Source organism: Calidris pugnax, unplaced genomic scaffold, assembly GCF_001431845.1.
Source record: "Calidris pugnax isolate Ruff unplaced genomic scaffold, ASM143184v1 scaffold70, whole genome shotgun sequence".
Classification (NCBI taxonomy): domain Eukaryota; kingdom Metazoa; phylum Chordata; class Aves; order Charadriiformes; family Scolopacidae; genus Calidris; species Calidris pugnax.
This window is the reverse complement of record NW_015090862.1, coordinates 13,894,176-13,912,947: the sequence shown is the minus strand read 5'-3', so window position 1 is coordinate 13,912,947 and position 18,772 is coordinate 13,894,176. Positions and strand designations below refer to the sequence as shown.

The 18,772-nt window shown below is 43.8% G+C and overlaps 1 protein-coding gene across 2 annotated transcripts in view; it reads right to left on the bottom strand.

Annotated features, from left to right (window-relative positions):
* Positions 1 to 2,904: 2,904 nt before the first annotated feature.
* SV2B (synaptic vesicle glycoprotein 2B) overlaps positions 2,905 to 18,772 on the bottom strand; it is a 67,725-nt gene continuing 51,857 nt past the window's right edge. For both annotated transcript variants that reach the window (XM_014944747.1, XM_014944748.1), the window contains 7 exons: positions 17,005 to 17,115; positions 15,436 to 15,524; positions 14,517 to 14,681; positions 11,737 to 11,870; positions 11,300 to 11,500; positions 8,841 to 9,000; positions 2,905 to 7,907 (listed from right to left, as the gene is read on the bottom strand). In XM_014944747.1, coding sequence (XP_014800233.1) covers positions 7,724 to 7,907; positions 8,841 to 9,000; positions 11,300 to 11,500; positions 11,737 to 11,870; positions 14,517 to 14,681; positions 15,436 to 15,524; positions 17,005 to 17,115 — 1,044 coding nt within the window. In that variant the 3' untranslated portion in view covers positions 2,905 to 7,723. The remainder of the gene's footprint in view (positions 7,908 to 8,840; positions 9,001 to 11,299; positions 11,501 to 11,736; positions 11,871 to 14,516; positions 14,682 to 15,435; positions 15,525 to 17,004; positions 17,116 to 18,772) is intronic.

The following is an 18,772-nucleotide window of genomic DNA, read 5'->3' as shown; positions in this document are numbered from 1 at the left end:
CCGTGACCCGTACCTGATGGCACTGCTGCAGCACCTTGACCGCGACATGATGCGGGTCCTGGCGAGGTCTCCTGGTCCTGGGCGCAGCCTCCTACACACAGCACTGCAGGTACTGGGGAGCAGGGACCAGCAGCCTGTGGTGTGGGCAACTGCTGCCATCTCCTGGTCTTCTGGAGACTGATTTCGGGCCGGAAAAAGCTGAGGCAGAATCAGTGAGGTCAGGTGCAGTCATTTAGTCATTTACACATAAATTTAGTCATTTAGTCATGTACACATAAATGCACGTGCGTGCATATATATAGATGTTGATATTCACACCTATTTTTATAGGAGAAACAAGTGCTGAACAATAAATTTATATATCACTTGTAATTTTTTCAAATGGAATTTTGTGGGTTAGTTTAGTAATAACTGCATATGATTAACGTGTTAAAAATTATATATAGGCCCTGTTTGCCAAGACAGCTGCAAGTTATTCACTTAATTCATAGAATCATAGAATCATTCAGGTTGGAAGAGACCTTTGGGATCATCGAGTTCAACCATCTACCCTACTCTACAAAGTCCTCCCCTACACCATATCCCTCAGTACCGTGTCTAAAAGTCCCTTAAACACATCCAGGGATGGTGATTCAACCACCTCCCTGGGCAGCCTGTTCCAATGCCCAACCACTCTTTCTGTGAAAAACTCCTTCCTAATGTTCAGTCTAAACCTACCCTGTTGGAGTTTGAAGCCATTCCCTCTCATTCTGTCGTTAATTACCTGTGAGAAGAGACCAGCACCAACCTCTCTATAGTGTCCTTTCAAGTAGTTGTAGAGAGTGATGAGGTCTCCCCTCAGCCTCCTCTTCCTCATACTAAACAGTCCCAGCAATTCTCCTCACCCACTGAGAACAGTCAAAAAAAAATATCTGTGGCAACCCCTTTGATTAGTTCTTTTTATTACACACACATCTACTCACAAAAAAGTGGTCTGAGAAACACAGACTCACTTGATATCAGTCACAAAGTCATGTTTGTGCATTGGCAGGTGCTCAGTCTCCAGCACTTTCTGCCACAAGCTGGGAAAACAGAGCATCCTGTCCCAGCACCAAGTGCCTGGCCAAGTTGTTTCCCTTCCCCTGATTTTTGAACAAGCGTGAAGTCAGATTGCCACATCTGATCTCTACTTTAAGAGTCCTCAAACCAGCGTCTGAGGTATAGCAGCACTGATAAAATGATGGGCCAGCTTGCCATAATCTAATTCAAATCATATTCCCAATATCAAGTCACTTCACAATTCGGACACATCACTCAGACCTATTGCTGAATGTAGTGGCTGCTGTAATTGCCATCGTTTCCAACCTTCTTCCTCCACCGGGTAACCTTCTGTGACAGCTTGGGTGAACCTACACATCCAGGGAATCTGGGTCATTTCTTGGTAGCTACGAGAATCTGTGCCAGAAACTCCACACAGTGAGAAACGTGAGATGGTCAAGGTAGAATCATCAACACAGAAAAACAGGAACACAGATTTGCGAAGGTTTTCTTATCGTCCAGTCCATCCTATGATATCCCAGGCAGCCATGTCACATAATCCTGCTCTTAAATTCCCTGCGCCCTACTTTGAAATTAGTCAGGGGTTGTTTTTTTTTTCATGCACAGTATTTACCAACAACCTTGTCTGCACATTCAAATACAGGATTTTTCCTGCTTACTGAGATTTCAGTTTTACGCAGAATGTCAACTAGCCTGGAGTAAGGACCACTCAAAAACACCTCCAAGGCTTTCAGTGCAACTCTCTGACCTTTATTTGAAAGCCCACTTCTTAGAAAATATTTTTTGATGGTGTTTGCTAATACACAGTTTCCTACATAAAGGCAGAACGCACACAAAACACTTACGGGTTGTTGACTCCATAGCTCTGTACTCTCCAGTCAGACGTGAGCATTGCAAAATTCACAGCTGGCAGCTCCCACCTGAGACCAGTCCTCACCAGCTCCTCCAGTCTGCTGCTGGCTTCAGTTCATCCAGTGGGACCCCAGCTCAGATGGGTCCTGTGGGACCTGATGGAATCTGAGCTGAGGAAAAATGCCTGATTTTGTCTCCTGATGATGAAGGTACATTCGTGGTTCCTTTATTACATCTCCAATACCTTCTGGCTCTTTATCTCTCACTTGAATATTAGCTCCAGCCTGTTAGATATACAGTATATGTGAAGTGAGGACTAAACACTGATTGACCTGACGAACTTTCAGCCCCTCTATGTCCTATCAAGAAGCCAGAGTTGCCTCAGAATCAGAACCCTGCAGACCTTCAGTGGATCTGGGGGAGCAGACAATGCTGCATTTTATGGAATACATGAAGTTGAAATTCATGTGTAAACCCCATGTGCTGCCAAAAAGCCTCCCCTGCTTATGCCATGAGGTCTTTTCCCACGCAGCTGATGTTGTGCAAGTCTCTATCATCCTGCTCTGAAAGCACAGGTTGGATAGTTAGATTTATACATGGAACTGCAAAATAAGAGCATACATCCTTAGAAATACATCCAGAAGAGTGTAGGCTATGGTCAAGACCTGTGTCAACCTACAAGAAGCTGCTTTTTTTTTTTTTGGACATATTCTTGTTACAAAGCAGGGTTCAGCTTTCCAGTTTTGTGTGGCACTTAAGCATATTTCATGCTTTGTCCACCAGAAAACTTTTCAGGATATATAGGGTTTCTCATGTAGTGTGTTAGGAAGTGCACAGTGTGATAAAATGGTGGTAGAAGGGAGACTTGATTGAGGTGGGATTGTTTGAGAGAGCGAGGACATGCACATAGCAAACATCAGAGGAAGTCCCTACATTGTAAGGGTACAAAATCACCCAAAACAGCCCTTGAAAAAGACTCAAAGTGCACATTAAACACAAACACTACAAGAGTCATTCTTTTTCTTCCAGCTTTTTAATGTGACAGAGAGAACAAAAACAAAGTCCATTGGAACAGCTGCAATTTCCAGTGACAACCAGACACAGATCAAATAAAAAAAAAAATAAAATAAAAGAAGAAAGGTTTCAAATTAAGAAAAGGAACCAAGGGAGTGGAATTGGCTATTTCCCACACAGAGCTGACAGGACATCTAAATGAAACATTTCATTAAATGCACGACACTGGGTGTTATTTACAGTGGAACTTGCAGTGTGTACATTCATACAGCACTAGCATCACATAGAGCAAAGAAATGTCTTTCATTTTGTTTCCTTTGCAGTTCCCAGGCTTGATTCTTTCTAAAAGCAGCATTTGCTAATACAAAGGTGAGAAACTGAGGAAGAAACTTGGTGGAAAATATAATGTATGGTGCTCAAATCTACATAAACCTAAACATATACTCTCCAGTTTTACATGTCCTTTAGAAAGTCAAAGGACACAAGGAGGGAACATAAATGGACCTAGGGCCTCCTTAATTGTATCTGGTTTTGGAGGTCTCAAAGCAGGACCTGGAGGAGACTTGCAAGCCTGCAGAAAGCTCAAGTCCGTGCTCTGTTCCTGTGTGAACCCAGCCTTGGGGCTGGACTGCTCCCAGGCTCAGGGAATATCCCTTAGAGAACCTCTCCGGAATTGCAGGTGGACATTGGGTGGCCTGACCTCTCTCCAGAGTGCAGAACATCTGGCTCTGGATTTGGGTTTTCCAAGTCTTCCCTTTTCTTAGTCCAGAAGATCCACACACGGCCGTTTGTAAGTCACACAGCATTTCAAGGGGATGAGGATCATGCGGTCAAGGAGGGGATCACCCCACCCAGCCCAAGCTGCAGCCACCACCAGTAGGATGTAGCAGAGCCAAAGGCAGTGGCAGGACCTGTCCTGTGTAACTGAAGTACAGGAATAGGTATACAACAACCAGTTAAATTAACAGGGAATATGAGGAGGCAGAACTCTCATTGTAATAATAGTATCCACAGTGTTTTGTGTTCCTCTAAATGTCTGTTCCTGCATGCTCAGAAAATCAGTAACGAACTCCTCCTGTGACCCCAATTACACCACGGTGCAGCTAAAGACATCAGAGCAGGCCAGCTCAGATACCCTACACCCACCTTTCCCCTGCCACAATGTCCTTGGAAGCGGCTGTACCGGTGTGCCATGCACGCGTGAAGAGGTCCAGCTGTCCTCTAGCAGAGATCTTTGGGATTTAAGGCAAGTCCCCTGTGCCCCTGTTGCAGTAAAGTTCATGAATCCAAGGAAGCAGTGCTCTGCAGAGGTCAGCAGCGGACCCGTGGTCAGCAGTTTTCTCTGTGGATGGTCCAGTGTATCCAAGACGAGGAGACTGGTCACCGCAGCAAACATAGGCAGGAGGAACCACTGGAGGAGGCACGCTGGCCCTTGCACTGCAGGTATAATGCTGATTCTTACAGTAGAAATAAAGCTGAGCCATCGCAGGAGGTGCCCAATGAGAAATGTCCCCTTGCACAGTGTTCTGGGGCTCTGCGGCTCAGGCTCAGCCCTGCAGGTAGCCCACGGCTTGAAACTGAGACCCACATCGAAACACAGCCAGCGCTGAGGGAACTGCACCCAACAACCATGTTGCTCTGGAGAGCAGTAGTGTGAAGCCTGCACTGATTTAGACCATGACAAGGACAATAAACAAACACATCAGGAGTGTTGACTAAGCCTTGTTCATGCTGAAGTTGGATGGGAGATGTCAGCCCAGGTTTCACAAATGCCTGAGCTGGAGCTGTTGCCCTGGATTTCTCTGTTACGGAGGCAGAGGAGCAGGGCCATCCAGGGCAACCCATCTTCTTCTCAGCATGGTGCCTGAGCATGGTCCCAAATATCGTCTGTGCCTTTCAACCAAGAATAATGGGAACCCAGAGTGATAAGTTCAGATCCAGACATCTCTCTCAGAGGTGTCTAAGGCTAGGCAATATGGGTTCTCCTTGGCTTTTCCTTTCTTCATTCTCTCTTGATTACTGTCCTTTCCCAGGACCTTGTGTACCAGCTGCAGTGGGTATTTGCCCTTTCCTATTAGGTCATGAAGTCCCTGGTCAAGTCAGGGGTAGGAGCCTTGTCACGACACACATGCATCATCCCCTGACCCTCAGGAGACTGACCCACACATTCCAGGGGTGCAAAGGGTTTCCTAGTACCTGGGTGACATTGACAACAACATCCTATTGCTCTTTACCTTGTCCCAGCTAATCTCTCAAAGGTGAGGTTTAACAGCCTGTGAAAGAGCTATTCCGTACAGAACAAAGGTTTCTAAGATTTGATAATGTTTCATAATATTACCTTGCCATTTCTATCTCCTCGAGACCTTAATTTCTTCCTTCTCTGAAAATCAGCAGAGAGGTTTTGCAAAATAAACTAAGTCATTAGTGTCACTGTACAATGTCAATGGAGAACACAAATAGTCAGGTTTACTGTCAGAGCACTGGATGACATTAACTAAGAGTGCTTCGTAAAATAAATAAAGATAAATTCTGGCTCCACAGAGCAGCACAACAGAATAGTCCAGAAAATGAAACCAACTTTTTGTCCTCAAAATGCAACTGGCGTGCACAACCCAACAAAATGGATGAAACATAAAGACCGTGGTGAACTTTTTCTGTTGAAATACATATTTAGCTGCTTCTCACTATGCAAAAGGACTAGACATTCTTAGAGAAAAAACCACACATTCTGGGCTGTGATTCTCAACAGAAGCTGTGAACCGCTGCCAAAGGACATAATTACATTCACTCCTACCTTAGAGAAGGAACCTTGCTGTTTTGAAGGGAAATCAAAAGAAGGCCCCAAGCTACCCATAAAATGAAGAAATGAGCCATAATAAGCTCGGTTATTACAGAATCTTGTGGTTTTATCAATTTCATAAACCCCAGAATAAATCTCCAAAATGCCAAAAAGCCCATTGTAGCCTGGCTGCTCCGGCAGCGCTTATCCCTGATTGACACAATGATAAAAATGATGCTTATTAGAGGGTTTTGCCTCGGTGGCCAGGGTTTGCTTTTTGTGATCTGACCATGCTCTGTGTCCTTCATCTGTCCTCTGGAGCAGCACCAGCAGTGACTCCCCCAGTTTCTTAGGGCTGGTCCCCGTGTGAGCTGTTAGTGTAGAGTGTGTTAGTGTGGCCGTGTTAGACTTCAGTCCTGCTGGATTTCAGGGATCCAAGGAAAGGTAAATTGGAAGATCATTAGCAAAAGTACAAAAGAATTTTTTTATGTCACAAAATATCCTGGTGGGACAAACTCCCTGCATTATATGACAGTTTCTGATCAATTCTCATCTATTGCTGAGCTTGTTGAAAGGGACTAATTAGCGCTATCTAGTCAATTGTGAGCTTCAGTGTGCAATTTAACAGCATGCCTCTCATTCCTGCTTCCCAAGAAAGAATATCCAAAAATACACAACCCACTTAAGTCTTATGATTAAAAGGGCATATGAATTTAAAAAATGATCTTTACAGGATATCCAACTTAACTGTGCCACTTAATGGAGAATTTAATGTCCTGTACAGTGAAATCTTGCTGCGTGCATTCCCTGTGTAACAAGTTAAATGGCTTTAAGTAACTGTGCTTACAGTGTTTCAATGAGACCCGAGTATATAAGAAAATCAAGCATCATATTCTTTAAATAATATGGCTAAAATGCTGGTAAATTCACAGTTACCATACTCTAGGTATTAGACAAAAAGTCTCCTATTTACACTGGATAATATGTACACATTTGGTTTGTGGAATGCTCCAACATCGTACCGGTTTCTCCTCTGTGAAAGTTGTAGGAAAAAACCTCTTAATCATCATAGAAATATATATTCCCAGCCATTAACACATTTAAATATTTGGTGTCTGGATATAAAGAATGAAGTGCCACTAAGCTGGTCGTGACTCCAGGTAATCTTGAATTAGTGGGATTAGTTTTTAGTGTCTCTCTTAAGATCTTCTTAAGGGTGCAAAATTAAAAATTGCGAATTTCAATAGCTGACCACTTCAATCTGTGTATGTATGTTTGCAAGAATGTGTAAATACATATGTATATATATAAAATTTTGTATATATTTCTCTCCCAGACCAAGAAGGTGCCTAGTGATTCTCGATACCCAAGTGAAGACAGCAAAGGACTTTGAAACCCTGATTCCTCTGAGAGAGCCAAGCACCCACCCTCATATCCTCCAGAAATCAAGACTCTCCCACTCTTTTGGGTGGTTCAGGTGGTAACAGCCAGGGTCAGTAGTCATGTTGGTAGCTCTCATCCCTGTTGCTGGAGCTCACCTACAGTAGGTTTGTTACCTGCCTCCCCCCTTGGATGCCCTTCGTGTCGAAGCACAGCTGATAGGAATTGCCAGGGAGTGCTGGGCAAGGCAGGCAGCATCTCACAGCTGGGCAAAGGCGTGGAAGGGGGTCCAGATCTGTCCTCCCGTGTTGGACACACTCACACCCACGCAGGGGCACACGTGTTCGAAGCCGCTGCTCGTGTCCTGTGCCCTCACACCGGGGTGGAGAGGGAGAGGGTGGCCTCCCAGCGTAGGCAGGGTTAAACCCAAGCTCTGCAAGGGGTGTGGAGTAGCTGCATGCACCGCTCGTGGCTGTAAAAAGGTCAGAAACTAGGGGTTTCGTTTTTATCCCTTTGGGCTCTGCTTTCCCTCTTGCCCTCTCTCTTTGAGGTATCGGCACAAGAGTTTAGAAAAAGGACATTTTGATTTTTCCAAACACGGCTCTGGTTTTTGTTCTTCTTCTACGTCCAACCCCCCCCGACCCCCCTGGCCTTGGCTGCTCACATCAGGACCTGATCTCGAGTCTCTGGCAGGCGCAAAGCGAGCAGGCCACCTCCAACCAGAGCAGAGGAAGCCAGAAGAATGGGAACCACCTTGGTTATCCCTACGAAGGAGGAAAAGATTGAGTTCCCCAGGATGGCACCAAACTTGCAAAGCCCATTGAGGATGCCAAAGGCTGTTGCCCTGCAGGGAAGAAAAGCAGAAAGCAATGGTTAGGAGGGAGGTTCTCAGCATAACTACAGAAGATCTGGATGGGTAATTTTGTGAATGCTCTTACGTTGCTCAGGCTACGCTTCTAGCAAGTAAAGCCAGGCAGAATAATTAAATACATAAATAGATGTTGGGGGTTTGCATGTCTGTGTGTAGTCATTTCTCCTTTTCATCTCAGCTTCTCCCTAGCCCTAGAGTGGCCCGCTACGGCAGCTTTTGTCCTTTGCACATTCAGCAGGACACAACCTGCTCTAGAACTTGTCAAAGCCCTTCCAAGCCCTGGCTGGAGTGGGTTGTCACTAGAGAAACAACCTGGGCTCTCCTCCAAATTCTGCTTCACCCAGTAGCTAAAAGCACGCTGGCTTCAAAGCACAGTCCTTCTCCTTACCTTGTAGCTTCCCTCAACAGCCTGAAAAAGGTGAAAAAGGCAAAAAAATGGCTTATAATAGTTCCACAAGGAAAGATTTCATCTGCAGCACGTTCTCTCAAAGTTTCCTGTGCTACCTCATCTCCCAAATCATTCTGCACACATGGTTGTCTCCAGGTTGTGGAGGGGAAGGCTGTCACGGTGGTGAGCTATGACAAGAGGCTGTGGGATACAGTCTGAAACGCCAGACCTCCATGTATATCGATGGAAATGATAGAATCCATATTTTATCTGCCTGCAATTTCCATAAGCCCACGTGACTCCCTGCCTACAAGCCACTGTGCATGCAGAATTATGCTTGCAAATGTCTGTGCTGATCCAGTATAGCCACAGGACCACCCAACCCTTAAGGATTGGTGAAAATAATAATAAAAAAATACACCTCCCCCATCTATATGTATCTAGAGTGACTTTTTCCATCAGGAACCGAGAGAACAAAGTCAGAGGGTGGAGGGTAAAAGGAGAAATATTCTGAGCACCTTTTGTCAGTGGGGTAGAGCTCCACAGTGATCACGTCCAGGGCATTCCAGGCAGCGATGCTGGCCCCGCAGAAGAGGCACTGCCAGCCAATCATCGCTGACTCGCTGTTGCCGAAAAAGAGGAAGAAGCAGCACACTGCTGAGATCAACATTGAGCCACCTATGGGGGGGGAAACCAAGAGAAAAATGTTGGCACCGGTTTCCCCTGTCCACAGTTGAGCAAACACATTTGTTGATAAGGATGGCTTTCAAGTGACGGCGCTTCACCCCGAAACAAATTAAAACTGCAAGAATCCAAAAATACCTTGATGCTGCCTATCTGTCATTCTCTGATGCTGGAAACCAGCCTGAAAATGTTCTCAATGACCATCTGATCTTGCTGATAGTCCTGCTCTACGGGGAATCTGAAGACAGGCTTTTTTAGGCACGTTTCCAGCATCTCAGACTTCCAGATGGACCCAGAAAGAGCAGAGGCAAGTAAACATGAAAGTCAATGAGGAGGAAGAATCATTATGAAGGTTTTCCGACTTGAGTTTTGAGTGAAGAGCTGGTGCATTTCATATCATATTGAAATCACTTGACACATTTATAGTCTCAATTAGGATAATTTACAGTCAATTGTATGAAGCACTTGAGGTCTCTTTTAATTATAAGAACATCATTAGATTTCATGGCACATTTGCACAGGAGCCATAATTTTATGAACACCACCGGGGGAGAAAGTGAGAGCGTTCATGCACAGTTAGGCACAGTTCAGATTCAGAAATATTAATGGCTACATCACTGCCTTCTACTCCGGTGGGAATTTTCACCTGAAAGATGCAATTTTTTTCAAAATCAAAATATCTTTCACTGGAAAGTTCTGTTGTTGCTGAAACATCTCCATTTACTACCAGGAAATTGAACAATTTTTTTTGTTTGTTTGGGGTTTTCTGAATCAATTTGACACCCTCCAAAATAATTTGGATGCTGAGCTGGAACTAAAATGCTTCATTTTGGCCATTATGTTGCATTTTGCTGCTGCAGTGCCCTGCCTATGAAAAGCTGCCTTGCAGGACTCCATATCCATTTCTCCCCTGTGGTACCTGGCCAAACTACATCCCCTGCTGTGCAGTGAGGACATTCTCTCTGCCGAAGAGGTAGAGTGTAGCATTAGGGTCACCCTCTGTGCACCAGATCTGACATTTGGCACAGGAGAAGATTTAGTAGAACATGAAAAAACTCAAGTCCCAGTGAGGCACATAACACAAAAAGCAAAATTCAGTTTTCATGTTAAGCTGACCAGAAATAACATGCTCAGCAGAGTGATACGGGTGGGATGCCAGAAGGCTGTTTCAATTGAAAATTCCATAGTGAAACGTTTCAGCGTGTCGTTACTAATTTTTGTCCTGTACTTTTCATTCTGCAGAAGAAATAAACATTTAGGATTCCAGCTGTCATCTCAATTCAGGATGAAGATGCTGAAATGCTGGCATGTTTGCAGGGTGGACAAGCTGATTCTCATTCAGCTTTATTTAATTTATTTCCCACAGACCCTCTGATTTGTTTTGGTCTTTTCCAAATTCACTGCATGAACCTTCATTTTCCTCCCAGCAAACATTATGGACACACAGGTGGGGGTCATCTTCCTTACCTTAACCTGTCTGATGTCAGCATCAGATGGCTAAGCTGACTAAACTTCCCCCTGTTCTCAGGAGAGATAGGTGAGCTCAAGAGAGTGAGTCATCCCTTCCCACCGAGCCACATGCCTGATTTTATTACATTCATTTGGCTGTCCCCTGAGGCATGATTCCCACTGTACCTGGAAAGCAAGGTCTGAACCCTGGAGGAAGCAACACCAGAAATTCCCAAAGTAATCCTAAAGCTGATAAGGTGATAAATTATTCCAATAATGTTAAAGGGTGGCATCCTGCTTGGCTGTGACATGGTCAGTTAATCTACCGTATGCTCTCTGAGGCTGTTTGTAAAATCCTTTGAAAATCAGAAAACCAAAAGAGGGAACTCCTGGGCTACCACGCAGCTTCACGAAATAATCTTTGTGAATATCCATTGCTACAAGCAAAGTGTTTATGCATTTATACAGAGTGCTCTGGACATCAGCATCAACTCAACAGCGCCAAGAGGTCCTGCTTCAGCTCTGACGCTGCGGTGCTGAGCCCTGGATAAACATACAGGCTTTGACATAAAAGGCAAATTAAAAGGGAGAATGTCACAGATACACAGAAAAGCGGGGTGAGGCGGCGAGGAGCAGGTAACTTGCCCACTGCTACAGAGTAGATCACTTGCCTCACCTTCAAGTCTTTTTACCCTTCTGTTCTGTTTGGTACAGGAACAACTCATCCCCACTTGGCTTGCGTTGGTGTGTGCAGATGCAGTGAGACCTTCATAGTGACCTCAGCTCTTTGCAGAGTCATGCTCCCACCCACAACCTGTGCCATGCACCCATCGTCCCCACTCACCGATCATCTTTATCCTCCCTATTTTGTCCATGAGCAACGCAGAGATTATGTTGCCTGGCAGCACAGACAGACTGCCCAGGAAGCTGACCAGGTAGATCAGGAAATCATTGTCCTCCTCAAAGTCCAGGTGACAGCCTTCCTTCTCCTCCAAAAATGTGCTGTTTATGAGCCTGCAGTTGATGAATTTATGTTCGTAGAGATCTGCGAGGGAAAGAGGCAAAGTGTTGATCCTGCTCGGCTGATCTCCCTTCATACAGCAGCAACAGGACTCGGCATCAAAATCAAATCAGAGATCTGAGAGGTGCTGTTCACTGCTCATCACTCCCATTTTATAACACTTAAAGTACATCACACACACAAACACACAGATCCTTATCATCCTTTCTCCCAGAAAGTTCCTAATGACAGAGATGAGACCATAGCAGGAATCCCATTACCAGTGTTATAAAAGACAGTAGAGATGATGGTGCAGTTTTCAAAGAAGGTCTCACTGGATGTCACATCTTCAAAGTAACATTCCTCAAACAGTGAATCCTCAAATCTCACTTCCTTGAATTTCATGCCAATAAACCTGTGGGGCAGGAAACAGAACTTCAGTCTGTGCTTTAAGGTATTTTCTACACTGTATAGCATGTAATGGCTGTTCCAAGAGACAGAGCACTAATGGCAATTTCTAGGGTCATTTACAGAAAAGGTGTTACTTGAATGCATAACTGTGCTTCCAACTCCATGCTTATACATTTTGTATTTCAGTAGAGATGGGTTTTTTTTTTTTTTTTTTTTTTTAAGAGTGATGGACCTTTTAGGATTTCTGGCAGGTTTTCTATTCCAAAAATAGTCACATCTAAGAAAATGTGCTTCTAAGGCTGAGTGGACACAAAACCTCTCACTTTCAGTACTAGTCCATCTGAAGAAGACATAATTTCTCTCAGTGCATGGCATTTTCTTTGTGAACTGACCTTGCTGCCTTCCTTATTCTGCCCCTTCCTCCAGCATAAATACAAACAGACATAATCAGGAGCCCGTTGAGCCATTTGGTGAAAGGCTTTTGACAGTTGTTTAAACTCAAAGTGATTTTTAAAGCAAAAATGCAGTAGGGTTTCTGGAGAGAGTGGGGAGATTATCTGAGTTCTGCTTGTAACCATCTCTGTTGGAGAAATATTGCTTATCGTGTAATGAAAACAGATTACACTAAAAATAATCAACTGTGTCAGATGATTGATGTCTCCTCTGATGCGAAGCTTGACATGTCTGACCTGCCTGCCTGAAGGATGACACAATATTGATTTACCTATGAAATTTTGCAGGGACACTGAGAAGATGTATTGGTTAATGCACAGGCATGTTTGGAGGATGTAAGGAGCTATTAAGAGCAAGCATTATTGCTCTAGTTAAAGAGGCCATGACTGTCACCAAATAAAAAGCCTTCTAACATATACCCAGAAACTTAATTGAATTGAGCACTTACAACACAGTCGCGCATGATGGCTGTTTACACCATTAAATGAGCACTGCAGGGCTTCTCAACTGAAGCTATTAACAGATATTATTGATGTTCAAAATACCGCAAGAAGACTGTTCAAGTCTTTTATTCCATGTAGAAGGTCTCATAGGTTACAGCAAAACTTAAGCTGTTCTGCATTTGCTCAGTAATAGCCTGTGATGTATTTACTCCCGAAGGCAGTTAGAAGCCCTTTTCCTGCAGTTTGCGTTCTTAATGTCCAACTTTAAAAGACTCCTGTAGCAATGGACTGGTGTTCAATGGAGTTTTAACTCGCAGCCAAGGGCTAGGGGGATACACAGCTATAAATCATATTGAGGTATGCTCTGGGCATTACTGGAATGTAGTTTGATCAGGTTTAGAGTTTTTGAATTGGAGAGGACCAAGGCAGGAGAATAGTGATGTACATCGCAGTTTTTATGTCCTCATCCTACAAGGTACAGGATGCATCTTGCATCTTTCATACTCAATTCCCAATTAAGTTAATGAAAACTGAGCATCTTCTCTTTGTATGAGTCCCCAGTTCCTAAATTTGATCACCAGACTTTCTTTCACTGGTCTACAGGCAAGGGAATAGGAATTAAGGGGCTAGGTTTGCACCATCAAACACAGCTCCCTGCTGTGAGAAAGGTCTCTGGAAGGACATGGGAATCCATGCTGGGGTCCCCCACTAATGTCTATCAGGTATACACCAAGGAAATGCAGACAAATTGTTTCTGACAAGATAGGAATAACCTGGCTGGGCAGTGAGGTATGGTTTCAACCCCGAAGATTAAAAAAAAAAAAATATCAGTGTTTTGTGTAACACTGAGCATCCAGTGGGACCTCCCCACATGGTGCAAGGCAGCTGGAGCAATATCCTGGCTAATCTATCTGGGGCAATGGGATCTCCACAGAATTTACATAGGGCTATTTTACCACCCATTTTATTGGGATTTAGAAAAGTAATAATAGCCTGCTATTAATCGCTAGTATTTTTATTGCTGTGGAACATAGATTGATTGGGGTCCAGGCTGGATGCCAGAAGAAAAAGCACTAGGCCCAGCCCAAACAGGAGAAGAAAGGAAGAAAAGCAATGATGTTCTACTAGAGTAACCTCACTGATTTCGAAGCACTAAAAGAGAAGGTGACAGACTCCTCTGTGGGGAGATGCCAGCTGGTGTGGGAGAAGCACACCAGTACAACTGGCCATGACACAACTTCCACTAATGGGCTGCAGGATGGAGACCGGGTTAAGTCACGTGGAGGACTTCAAGAAAAAACAGCTTTTTATTTTGAAAATGAGGCAGCAGAGCAGCTTCATTACAAGTGATGGGCTCTCCTACCCAAGACCAGCAGATGTCAGTGTGTGCTAAGGAAAGAGAAGTCACCTCTGCATCCAGAGCTGCCCAGCACAGCCAGGTAGGTGCCTGCTGCCCTGCTCCCAGCAAGGGCCTGTGTCCAGCCTGCTGGACACAGAAATCCTCACAGGCATCCCATTGGGTCTGGAGATGCGAGTGGATGAGGCAGAGTGTGTGAAAAGCAGGAGAAAAAGGGTATTTGGTCAGTGAAAAACTGCCTTTGAGATTTGGGATTTGAGACACTGTGTCCAAAAGAACAACAGAGATTTCCAAGTTGGTAGAAAATGAAAAGAAAAAAAGAAAAAAAAAAAAAAGAGAGAGCTTTCTGGAAATGTGTTTCAGTTTGCATGCATCAAACCAAGTTCTGTTCACTTACTTATCTTTTCTGTATTCTCCGTTTCTATGGATCTGGTTTTCCAGGGTGAAATTAAAGGTGAAGTGTGACACTTCTTCCTCATCAAAGATCTTCACTCGGGATTCATATGCCTCTTCTTGGAAATACCGGATCATATCAGGGAACCAGACAATAAGGCCATAGTAACTATAGCAGGATGGGAGACACACATTAGGGATAGAAGATAGTGGCACTGCAAATATTGCAGAGCTTTTCCAATGATCTACTTCATAGCTTGCAAATCTGTTAAATTCCTAATTCAAATGCACTTCTGATACAAATTCTTGCTCAGCTCTGACAAAGGACCACACAAAGTGTCTCCCTACTCTAAGCACTCAGCTGATCTCAGAGGCACGTTGAGCCATTACTGTTCACTTAAATCAGGACAATACATTCAATTTTCACTCCTTGGTGAGGAAATAAAGCAATGTGTTATCATGGCTGTCCAAGATACTAACAAAGCAGTAAGAAATTAGGAAAAATCCCCCAGAAGGCCGATTTCTGGAAGTGCCAAGTTTAGGTGAGGGAGACAAAATTCACCTGTAGTTTAGATTAGGTTCACCCAAATAGTTTTGATCTAGACTAAGGAACAGCTGAGAATGAGGTAAAGCTGTGTCTTTTTTGGTGTGGACAAGATCAAATGAAAGTTCTAGAGGTGAAAAAGTTGATATATTACTGCCCTACTCACCACTTCTCAAGTCCTGATTTGTTCAAAGCACTTTGTACTCTCATATAAGCAATCACATCGATCAATTGTTCATAGGAGAGCAAGGATTAGGACACAAAAACTCTCTAAAGTAAGACCAGGATTAATTTTGTAATTGTTTATTTAAAAGTGTAAATAATTATTCAGACCCTGAGAGCCCACTAGTTTCCTGAAAAAGTTAAAGAAGTACCTTACCTTAAGGCCATTGTAAACCAAACTACAGCCAGCATCAGTGTGTTCATCCTGTACTGGGCTGTTAAGCAATATAGCACGTTGTCCCAGACCTGCAGATCCACAAGGAGGAATTAGCTGCAAGGACACCCGAGCAGTCACTTGGCAGATTAATTTCTGCGTGCATCATGAATCTAATGTCAGTAAAAAGGGCTCACTGGGGGAAGGTCAGATGTGTGGTTTCTACTCAGTGTTAGTTCAAAATTATATTTATCAAGATAAATGGCTTACAAAAGATCACTTATTCAGCTACGGGGCAGGGTACTTGATCTGAACCCTTGGTAATGAGCTGGAGTGCATAACTAGGGCTGGGCTAATACAGTATCTCTCTCAGGTTGTATCAGTAAATGTGCATATGAGCCTGTTCTCAGACCCTCTGAAAGTTTTGTCTTTTCAAATATATTTATGGTCTCAGGGGTGCTTGCCAACTGAGCTCTAAAGCTCACTGAAGAGCTGGCACTTTAGGAGGGGTAAGATGAACCCAGGTAGGGATGAAGCCAAACAGAACAGAATAGGAGGTAGAGCAAGACCTGCTCTTCTTGAACTATTACAGAAAATACTGCCAGGAACATGAGGTGATGTAACTCCTCATGCTCTTGCCACATAAATGTAGTAATAGTATAGCACCTGCATTGTTATTAATTAAGAAAGACTCTCCTCCACTTTAAGCTCGTCCTCTAGACTAGAAGATCTAGCAAGAAGACCTGCTCTTCTTGAACTATTACAGAAAATACTGCCAGGAACATGAGGTGATGTAACTCCTCATGCTCTTGCCACATAAATGTAGTAATAGTATAGCACCTGCATTGTTATTAATTAAGAAAGACTCTCCTCTACTTTAAGCTCATCCTCCTAAACTAGAAGATCTAGCAAGGTTTTCCACAAAGCTCTGCATGGGCATAGGTAAGCAGCATAGCATGTGTGAAAGGTTAAATTAGCTGAAGAGACAATACAGCATCGTTAGGAACTCAGTCTCAGCAGGAGCAAGGAGCAAACACTCTTCTGAATCCACTGCAGGTGGTAAATTCACTTAGGCTTGGGGAAGAGGGAATCAATATTTATCTGCCCAGAAGGAGAGTCAATTGCATGGGGCAGTGGCTCGTCCTGGAAGCTCTGCTGTTAGCCCAGCTGGACTACCTTGATGCTCAGAGGGGCATTTTGGGGCCTGGCAGTTTGCAAATGTACACACCTGTGTGGCATATGCAATCAGATCACAGCCCTTTGCGCCTTGATGCTCAGAGGGGCATTTTGGGGCCCGGCATTTGCAGATGCACACACCTGCATGGCATATGCAATCAGATTACAGCCCTTTGAAAACAACAGCAGATTTTTTTTGAGTGAAAGTTGGAGTTTCAAGATCCAATGACCTGAATCAATGAGGCACTAAAGCCCAAAATCTCCTGTGGGATGTTTTTCCAACAGCAGATTTTTTTTGAGTGAAAGTTGGGGTTTCAAGACCAAATGACCTGAACCAATGAGGCACTAAAGCCCAAAGATCAAAACCCTCTCTGAGATGTTTTTTCTTCTCTTTACCTGTTTTAAAGTGGTTGTGATTCTGACCAGCCACCGCTGGTACCAGGTCCCTGTTGAGCTCTGGATTTCAATAAATTCATCTACTTGCTTTGGAGTTTTGATATAGGAAACCTGGAAAAGAAAAAAGGAGAAAAAAAAATGGACTGAAGTTTCCAGAGTTGATCTTGGGTAGTTTTTAAATTCCACTGTCTTCTAGGCATTATTTCCCCAATATCTCTTACTATCTTTTCCTTGAATGTTATTACTAACAATTGAGTTAACTGTTCTAATTACAGCAAGATATTTTATTATAGAAAGAAGTCTGCCCTCCTTCCTTCCTTTCCTCCATCTTTTCCTCTCTTTCTCCTATAGAAAGAAGTCTGCCCTCCTTCCTTCCTTCCCTCCATCTTTTCTCTCTTTCTCAAGCCCTGAAATATTTTAAGTGAATCACATCCACTTCAATCTTTCGGTTGCTGGCTAACATGCCTGTGCACTACCTTATTTCTCTATCCCTTAGATTCCTACTAGAAATTAGGACTAGGCAATTATGGTAAGAAGTATCTCCATGATCAGCCACTTGTATCCACAGCAAACTGTGCCCTCAACTAGAAATTAGGACTAGGCAATTATGGTAAAAAGTATCTCCATGATCACCCACTTGTATCTGCAGCAAACTGTGCCCTCAGGATCTGTTTCTTCAAAGGCAGCTGACAGGAATATTTCTCGTTCAGCACCTTTTAAGTATGACTGGCAGAACTTCTATGACAAATGAATGTATAGAATCCTTGCATCTGAAACTGCATCACATCATCAACTGAGCCCACACTGTGCAATCAATTCGCTCCACCAATCTGAATTTTCAGCTCCGACCACCTGAACTGAACTGCTCAAGAAACCTTAAAAAGGAGTCTCAGAGACTATTTACTCAGTAATTTTAAATAAAGGACTTATTCAAGGAAAGCAGATCTGTTTGTAAACACAAGAAGGAGGTGAAAATTTACTGAATAAATTTCTGACTAGGAACGAGTGCCTTGGCTGGGCTGTGGAGCCTCCGTGTTCCTCTTGCTGGCACCGTTTAAATGTCAGATCTGGGAACCGTCCCGGCACCAGCTGACTCACCACAAACTGGCAACTTCTGGCCTCCCAGAACAACACAAAATCTGACAGTTTGTGCTACACCAGCCGCATTGATCATCCGCCTGTGCCAATGGATGTCAGCAGATCTCGACTCAGCCGGCGCACCATACCTCGAGGTGCCATCCCGAGATCCGCTCGTGCTGGAGCGGTCACGACACTGTTGGATGGAGCAGTGAGCACTAATGGGTGCTGTACAGCTGCTCCCTCATTCTCCTATTCAGACTCCCATAGTGCTCAGCTTAGAGAGATATATATATATATACTATTGAGTTTCAGTCCTCTTTTATTCTGGCCACACAGCAGGACTGGCCAGCCCAGCTCGGTGTTACAACAAAGTTAGGTAGGGATTTTGAGAAACAGTTCCTCTCGCCTTTGTTATCAAGGTCCACATTAATCAAACAGTCAACACCCCGAAAATAACACATGCTCATTAAGTTCCTACCTGACCCTGCACACAGTTGTCATACACTGATATTAGTCTTTAATTTTCCTGAAGGACCGCTCCTGAAGTGCCCTGTTTCATGACAACCCTTATGAACACATAATCTTACTCTCCTTTTTGTTCAAAAACACGTTTTACACACAGCCATATCTCCTTATCTCCATTCTTTAAAAGCATGTGTCCTCTTACCTTTAGAAGCACAAGTCAAGA